Raw genomic sequence first — 9,462 nt, 5'->3', positions numbered from 1 at the left:
GCATCTGCAGGGGCTTAAGGCTGGATAGCAGTGAAGGGTTTTATGATGCATTTATTAAGTCTGCCTGAAATCTCAGCATGTTTCACAACTTAATGTAATTACTTAATCTGTCAGATGGAACTTCATAAATCTTACCTCATACCATATTATTTAGTCACAGTTTGTGAGTCTTCATAATCAGTATAAAATTATATGATCAGGTCAATAAACTGATCATATTTCAGTAGTAATGACCGGAGAAACATTGGCAAGCAATTAAAATGGGTTGATGTTGGGTAAGACGGTGTGTGAGGGAAAAGAAATAATGTGTCTGTGTATTCAGCCTGCGGTGATACTTCAGTGAAAATTTCTAAATTGCATATGGAAACTATTTCAATGTTTCCGACCCTCAGTCAAAGTTTGACCTGCCAAACTGAAGGGGGAAAATGACCGGCCTCTGGAGGTGCAGTCGAGCGAAATGCGCGGGGGAAAATAAAATAAATAAATAAATAAATAAATAAAGAAGAAACCTCGCGGCATCCGTAGAGCGCTGACGTCACGAGCAAGCATGGCGGCTTGCTTTGAATGAGCGAGCACAACACAAGTGTTTTTGCGAAAACATGGAAGCGTGAACGCGGCGTCGCTGCTAGCGTGCGTGACGGATGACACATGCCGCCGCCGCCGCCGCCTCCTCCGCCGGGTTCGCCGAGCTGTGGAGGAGCGTTTCTAACAGCAGCCCCGGTCCGACAGGACGCCGGCAACCCGGCGCAGCTGCAGCTCCCATGCACAAAGGTGAGGCTGCGGCCCGGTCCGTTACCTCACACACAGCTAAACTACACGGTCCGATAATCGGAATGAACATCCCGGTGTGTTTCTCGCTCCTTTAAAATAAGTGCTACATTTACGCAGACACACACTGCCCATAGCCCCGCCCCCTAAAAAACATTTCACCTTATGCACCCAACTCTGTTTGAAATCACACCCGTTCAGACACTGACTGTTGTTTCACGCTATGCGGGGCAGGCCTGAGTAAGATGTAGAAGAAGCAGTAGTGTTTTCGTGAATGGGGGCTTTAACAGTGCTGACAGACCACAATGTGAAAGACAGTGACACAAAGGTGTAAGGCGGAATGATGTTTTAGGATTCAAGTTGGCTGGCGGATCTCTGTTTCCCAGCTCTGTTGGCCAGCTAAATGCTGTGACTTGAAATGGGTCTTGTATACATCACTCAGCTGATACAACAACACTGTGTGGTGTCTGTTTTAAGCAAATCTGCAGAGTCCTAAGCACAGAGGCTGCAGCAGATACCCTGGCCTCAATAATGGGGATTCTCCAGGTGATGTGGAGCCAACCCAGGACATCTTCTGGGATCCCACATCTCCCACTCAAACTAATGCAGGTAAACATATCAGATGTTTGACACGGAAGGAGCATCTTTTTCCTTTTCACAATTTTTTTTTTCTAGCGGCTGAATGACACTATTTATCATGAATAATTTACTGAGTTTTTATTTGTGTTATTTATTTTAAGGCTCTGGGCATAGGAACTCCAGAGTTGTGGAAATATCAGACATCGTCAACCGTATTGCTCCACAGGTAAATGTCCCTTTAACGCTAGCATTGTGTTGTGTCTCTGTGATGCACTGGGGCTTCAGACTTGCGCGATTCAGTGCTCGGGAGTTTTTTAGCTTGCTGTGTTTGCGCGTTCTGCAGGATGTAAGGCCAAAAGGGACTGAATCTCCCTTGCTGCAGTGGATAGGAGACAGTGCTGTCCCTTGCACACCAGAGATTCGACAACCAAGAGCCAGGAAGAAGTCCTCCCGGTGTGTTATCAACATATTGAACCAGATAGCCCCTGATCTGTGATTCCTATATTAACAAGCAACACTACAGGCCACTATTGGTGACCAGTACCACTTAACTATTTATCATTAGTTGTAGTAGCTTTCACTTCTTTTGCTGGTTATTTTCCTTCTCAATTTTCTCCCGTTTGCAGGCATACCCATGTTGAGGACCTTATGAAACTGGCCAAGCAGTTTGATAAGAACATGCAGCAAGACAAGGAGATTTCTGAGCAGCTCAACACTTTCAACAATAATCTCAATGAATGTGCGAAAACTTCCCAAAGAGAGCTGACAGAGACATCATCTCATTCCACTGTGAAGGACCTGAAGTGTGCATCCTCATCGGATCAGATGGAGGCGGAGCTGCATGCTCTGTTTGACTGCTCCACCCAGAAAGTTAGCGGTCTGCTAAGCCAAGGCCCCTCAACATCAGCCTGTTCACAGGAAATAAAACACCAACCTGTGACTTCAACTGCAGCTGAACCCCGACCATCAGAGCTGAAGTTATCTCACAAGTCCAGCTCTGCTGCACATTCTGCTGAAGAAAAAGGAACTTGTGGTTTTAGTGCAAACAACTGTGACGACTTTGATGATGACTGGGAGAATGATGACCTACTTAATGACTCTTTTGTGCTGGCAATGACACAGAATCCTGACCGACAACAGGAGATCAGCTCAAATGCCAATTTGCAATCCGACACTAAGACTGATACTCATTTGACCTCTGTTGGCAAGCCTACAGCAAAAGCAAACTATGTACATCAGCCTTCCAAACTGCACTCCAAACCAAGCTGCAATGTACTCCAGGAACTGTGTCCCAAACCAAAGACTACCAACCGAAGCACTTTTAAGTTAGAGTCCAATCCTCACTTCCAACCAAAGAGGGCTGCCAAAGAGGTTTCCAAGTCCAGCTTCACTGTTTTACAACCTAAATTACAGATGTCTGACCAGAATACCACAATGACATGGACTGCTCCTCAGCCTGACAAAATCGGTAATGATCAGAGAGGGGCTTGTGTCGCTGTAGGCTCTGTAAAAGACATTTCAGACAGCTTATGGGACGATGGGGACGATGATGCACTACTCTACCAGGTATGTGACACTGTGGAGAGGATCTCCAGCAGCCAGCCACAGCAAGTGAGCATCTGTAGCAGGAAAGAACAAGATATTGTTGTAGAGAGACAGCGAAAAACCACCACACCTCTGCCAATAGACAGGGCTTGGTCCACAAACGCCAGTGCCAGCGTTAAGAGACTCTCACCGCGTGCTTTTGTCCGCTCTAACTCATTACCGGGGACTAGCTATGGGACTGTGAATTACCAAGGATGGAACGTTCCTATGAAAGGTGCCAACAACAAATCACAGATGTCTCAGAGCCTCCCAGGAAGCCGCGTCAGTCTGGGCACATTTAATCAGTGTCAGGATTCCTCTGGAACTTTCCAGGCTGGGAATGTTAATGAGGATATGAAGCCGCATACAGTGACAGCCAGGACACCGCAGAGCTCCAAGTCCCATCACACAGCCTTCAAGAGAAATGTGTCCGACTCAACAGCTATAGGGAACAAAGGTAAGCTGCCTGAAGATTGTTGTGAGTCCCGGCTATATTAAAACATGATGTAAACAAAAGATAGTGTAAATATTAGCCTGTACGGGAGCTGCAATATTTAATCACATGAGAAACCTGAACTAGTATTTTTCTTCTAAACAAACTTTAGTGCTTTAGCTTTTCCTAGTAAATTTTGATTAAGTAAGTGTGTCTTTGCAGTTTGTGTATTCCATCTACTTTGCTCAGTATTTTGCTTTAAGACTAGATACTGAAATGAAAACTCACAAGTAAAACAGATGTCACATGCTGATCTTATAATCACTGACAGTTCAGTGCATGTACACTTGAAAGGTTCTCCCCCAAAGCAAGTAAACATTGCTCCATGGCTTTAATTTGTGTTGCTGTCGAGAGTCCAAACCTCAGGAAGCTCCAGTGCCAATGAACTGCAGACTGATTATTCTTTACTGGGCATAGAGGGATGTGGGTGAATTTGAAATGGGTTTCACCGTTGGTACCCACTGGAACTAGTTTTGGTAGCAATATTTTTATGTTAACAAATTAGAATTCAGTTGCTCGAGATTACAGAAGAAAAACACAAGCACCGATCTATTGCAGATTTCCCCCTTTTTCTTTTTAGGGTTTGCAAGTGTTTTAATTGTCAGCTTTCCCTAGCATTCAGCCTATTCAGTCTTTCCATTCATCTTTCTCTTTCCTTCCTCTTCTCCAGTTTTTGTCACAAGCCAGATGACGGGGAAATGCTCTGCAGCTGAGATTGAAAGGAAGAAACAGGAAGCTTTGGCCAGGAGGCGGCTGCGAATGCAGAATGCCCCAAAATCATAGAGGAGCTCGATCCTGACAGAGGGGACTTTATGATACTGTAAAAACATGAACACAGATTATGGTGTTAGTTTACTGTGACATCACCAGCTTTTGGATGATTTGTTGTCACAGAAAAAACTTGTTGCCTAAGGTTTTGATATAGAGCTGCTGGATGTTTTTGCAACTGACTTTCAAATGCATTTTTTGAGAAGACTTTCTGCACAATTGAAGATTTGGTGCTTGGATCACATTAGAGAGAGATTTTCCTGAGTGTTTCACTTTTGATTTTGAGAAATAGCTTCCAACAGAAAGAACTAAGCATACTGTTGATAAAAACATTTTTTGTGCCTTAAAAATATATATTGATGCATGTTTAAAATATGTGATCATTGCTATTCAAAATGCTAATTAACAGTGTTGTAAAAAAAAGTCTAAAACATTTCTTTAGGATAATACCAATGTGTCTTTTTTTTTGTTTGTTTGTTTGTTTAGTTTTTTTTACACAAAAGCATTCCACAAGTCAGAGGATTCCAGTTTGTTAGGCTCTTGTTATTTTTCCTCTACATTTTTTGATTATGAGCAATTTTTTTTTTCCTCAGTCAGTCAACACGTCATGCTGCACAGACAGTATTATGGCTCTCTTCGGTTGCTACTGTAATAGCCATTCCATGCACCTTTTAAGAAATTGTTAGTCCAACAACAATAAAAACATATGGAAATGTATTTTTACACAAAAAGAATATGACTGAAATGAAAATGATGGCCTCACGCAAGATTGTGTACATATTTAGATCAGCTTTGTTGTAAGGCTCGAGCTGCGGCTGCTAGGTGAGACGACAAACAGATGCAAATGTTGTTCGTTCCTTCCTTAGAATTGTGTGAATATGAAGGCAAGTCATTTCATCCCCTGTTATTTCGCAACCTGATGAACTTGACAATATGCATTCCCTTTACTTTTGCTTTGTTTGTACCTTGATTAAACAAAAAAATGCAAATATCTGAAAACAAGCTGCCGAATCTGAACCACTCAGTGACACACTACACACCGCACACTATTGACCAACTAACATATTGTGCACACGCATCGAGTACACTTGTCCAGCATTTTTCATAAATGCAGTCAAACAACATGATCGCAGCCTGACGCATGCTGACAAATCCAGAGGAAGGTGGGATTACGTGCTGCTATAATGAAGATGTAGACAATATAATCTATTGTGCTGCAAAGTTTGGTTTTAAATCACAGCCCTCTCAGTTGAGACTACAGTTTTAGTCACAACATGTGAAATATTACCCCAGTAACATTTAAACAAGCTCACTTACAGTTTAAATCAGATCTTTTGACATTAGCCATGTTGGGAAATTGTACCGTGGAACTGCTTGAACTGGAAGTTCAAGCCAACCAAAATGATCATTCAAGGAGCAGACTGTTAATGATTCAGGCAATTAATCAGACATTCTGACGCCTCCTCAAACTGCATGAGACTACAACCGATCTGGCAGATATTCATCTTGATTGTATAAAACAATAAAGTATGTCTCAAACTGAGTTAACACTGATGACATAATCATGGTTGATTTTTCTAAACCTGGAAAGCTCCCTTCAGGGCCAGAGACGACATCATGCAGCTGTCTTCACGGGGTGAACGGTACAGAACTCAGAACTGGACCTCGTGTAAACTTGGTGGGGTGCCGCTTAAATCACCTCGTAGGCGTCTTTTTTCTGCATCATTTGCCCTTCTTCAGTGTCAAACAGCTGCACAGGAATTTGAATGAACACACACTGTCTCCTTATTGTACTTGTTGGCCTCCATTACTCTAACCTAGGTGTATTTCGGGCCCGTTGAAAGGTCGAGTAGATATGAAAGGCCCATTTTGCAAACGGTCAAATCTGTTTTCAACATGTCGCTGCCTGAAAAGGAAGACCATTGTGAATATGCAATAGCCTCAGTGTGGAGCACATTATTGTTATTAGACAGGGAGGATTATTTTAATATGGGGGCTAATTTGTCCTCTGGGCCCTTATCAGTCTACTCACCTGCTGCACTGTGTGTGAGGGTAGAACAATGTTCGCCTTTGTACTCCCAAGAGAATTCCTGTGTTCTTTCCTCAGGCCCATCCCCAGCCATTGCTTGCCTGTGAGAATTTCCAGGTGTGTGTGTGTGTGAAACGGGTGGTCTGCAGGTGTGTATGTTTGAGTATTTACCCCATTCTGAGCACATAATAGGCCCCGCCCTCCTGCCTGCCCTATCTGTTTCCCCTCCCCACCTTAGCCTGACAGTAAATCAGATGGCAGGGCAATTTGGCAACAGCATTAAAGCTCCTGGTTTTTATGACTATGATTATGGTTATGATGATGACTAGTATTTATTTCAACTATCTGATGAAACCCTTGGCTAAAGCTAACAGGTGTCGAGCAGGTACAATATCGTGCTCGCTGAAGGATCCCTGTAATGTCGCCATAGAGAGCAAAATGTTGCCAGCCAAACAGAAGAATGGGCTGTTTCAGCGGCCGCTTGTCACACCGTACATGGAGCAATTTCTGATTATTGGATAGGAGTGGAGCACCACAACGTCCTCTTTGTGGAGAGGGAATGATTTATGGCTGTTAGTCAGACATAAGGCAGTAATTGCTGCAGTGACGATTATGTTACCATGGCACCTGTTTAAACTGTCTATTTTTATGTGAATGTTTTCATTTTTGGAAGAGGAGAATCTAAAGCTTGAAACGGATGTGTGGAGACATTAATTGAAGCTGGGAAAGGGTCTGGGATGGTGTGGTAGCAATTTAAGGGAATAGGAGAGTTTGGGATGGACAGATGTGTGTTGTGTCATCTCATATATTAGGGAAAGTTTGTTAAAAACCAAAATAACCTAGAATATTTTCTCAAACTTGCAAGAGAGATTCAATCTATTGGCGAATATGATAAATAATAAAATGTGCACTGATAATATTGTTGAAAATGCACGCATTGTAAATATATGTTACTGTAGTATGTACCGGCATGAGACACAAACACAACGGAGGGCCATGTACTGTAGTAGATGCTCAAGCTTAATCAAAGTCAATCAATATACGTCACGTGTCACACACACATTTAGCCCTCATTAATGCAGACTAAGGAGGCTGTTCCATGCTGACCCAGACTTTTGATTTCCCCTATAGAGGATTTCTCCTTCATGGATCAAAACACCATCTTTGTTCAAACCCCATTGTTTCACCCATTCAGAATTCAGGAGTGTGACGTGGAAGTGGATATAGACTGAATCCACATTTCCTCTGGACAAAAAAAAAAAAAAAAGTTAATGGTGCCTTCCTCAATAACTGTCGCCACGGTGTCATGTAGTAAGACCTCTACAAGAAATGTGTTTTTGAAAGATTTAAAGTTGATTTTGTATGAATTTTGTCACCACTTGGTGGTCACCACATGCCCCAAAGTCCAGGGCCAAATATTTAAATTAAGCCACTTATGAATAAAGCAGATTTTTTCAGCAATAGAGATAATGAGATGATCTATTTATCCACCTAGTAAAATTCTTAGTGAAATTCTCCTGGACAGGTCATTAATGACAATCCCAAATTAATTAGATAAAAGATATGTGGATTACAAAGCTCTTTAAACAGAGGCAGACTTCAGAAATGACACAAGGTGATGATGCACTACATGAAATTACAGCCCACTTATCTCAATTAAGATTGTTACAGAAAGAAAATGCCCTGTTTGATGTGGGACGACGCGTTGTGAAAAGAAAAACCACAGAAATGATTTTCCTTCAAATCATCTGAATCTGGCAATCTAGAAATATAAAAAGGCTCTGTTCTAACAAACAGACTTTACCCCGCCCTTCCTTTTTCTTCTTCTTCTTCTTCTTTGCCCTTTTACATACACTTATCTCGGTATGGGGTTGAAGTGACGGAAGCCTGTAATGAGACCTTGAGGCACACTAGTGTGCTGGATTACAAATACATTTGCAGTAGATTAATATAAGCCACAATTTTCCAAGGATATCCATCGTTCTGCAAACAGACTTCAAGACCAGCGAACATAAATTAAACTTCTTCAGAAATACGACCTGAGGTAGCTACTGCCTCTTTAACCCTGGTGCAGAGCAGCCACTGGAGATAGCATCTCTAATTGCTTTCCCATGCTGTGAGGCCATGCTGCAGTAAGGCTAAACACTGTTTTCATAGCTTACACATTACCTCCCAGTGTATGACTAATACGTATCACACGTACATCAGCCCCCTTCCTCCTCTTTCTTACTCCCTAACTTTGACTATTCCTCTTTCATCTGTTTGTGCATGTCCCTCTTTGGGTTTGTCTGTCTCTCGCACACGTGCGCACAGAGAGAGAGAGAGAGAGAGAGAGAGAGAGAGAGAGAGAGAGAGAGAGAGAGTGAGTGAGTGAGAGAAGAGGAGGTGTGCAATACTGTGGCAGCAGCCTGTCAGCAGCGTAAATGACCTGTGAAGAGTTTCACAGTGCGTGTCATTAGTCAGCTTTAGATTTGTTTCAACAGCGCTTTACCTGTGGGCTCCATTCATGGGCCCCCAGGTATGACTTCCCTTCCCTGTGGGAGGGGAGTAGCCAAATTCCCCTACTCCTTCCACAGAGGACAGTGATGGAAAGCATGACGCGGCATCAATCAATTAAAAACTTCAGGTGCTAAAATATGTCAGATGTTTGGAAAGTTGTTTCCCTGAAACCATTTTCTAATATTTACCCATCATTTTACTGTTATCATATTTTATTTATTGGTTTAATATGTTTTGAAAGAATTTGTCTGCAGGAAAAACTGAATAATGAGACATTAAAGCTGGATTCACATTTAGGGAAGGGACTACATTTTCTGGTTTTAACAGTTCCTAATAAATGTTATCTCTGTAATATCTTCTTTCTCTGTGTCAGGGTAAAGTACAATATTATCAGAGGAAGCTCAATATGTTGCTTTCAGTATTGGTAACATCTATGCTCCTTAGACACCAATTTGTTGGTTTAAAATTACTTTAAATCCAAGGAAGACCTTAAATTTATGTGGTTTAGTTGACACTCTTATCCCATTAATTTACAACTAGTTTATTAGAACATATTTTTTAGGAAAATAAGTCATGTAAAGGTCAACGTTACTCAGACTTACTAGTGATAAGGAGAAAGACCATGTATTGTTATTATAGTGTAAATCATTGCTTTGGAATGGAAGGAGTATCAGAAAAAAAACAGCTCTTCTGAAGGATTTATCAACCCAGTGAAAGCTACGCAATCAACTCAACTTTCTTT

At 41.9% G+C, this 9,462-nt stretch overlaps 1 protein-coding gene across 1 annotated transcript; it reads left to right on the top strand.

Annotated features, from left to right (window-relative positions):
* Positions 1-641: 641 nt before the first annotated feature.
* Positions 642-5,164, top strand: etaa1b (ETAA1 activator of ATR kinase b). The gene is made up of 6 exons (XM_029521835.1): positions 642-771; positions 1,246-1,377; positions 1,509-1,573; positions 1,691-1,800; positions 1,974-3,388; positions 4,095-5,164. Exons 1-6 carry the CDS (start codon positions 642-644, stop codon positions 4,205-4,207), a joined length of 1,965 nt encoding a protein of 654 aa, XP_029377695.1. The 3' UTR covers positions 4,208-5,164.
* Positions 5,165-9,462: the final 4,298 nt, after the last annotated feature.

Source organism: Echeneis naucrates, chromosome 15, assembly GCF_900963305.1.
Source record: "Echeneis naucrates chromosome 15, fEcheNa1.1, whole genome shotgun sequence".
Taxonomy (NCBI): Eukaryota; Metazoa; Chordata; class Actinopteri; order Carangiformes; family Echeneidae; genus Echeneis; species Echeneis naucrates.
This window is presented reverse-complemented; position numbering and strand designations above follow the sequence as displayed.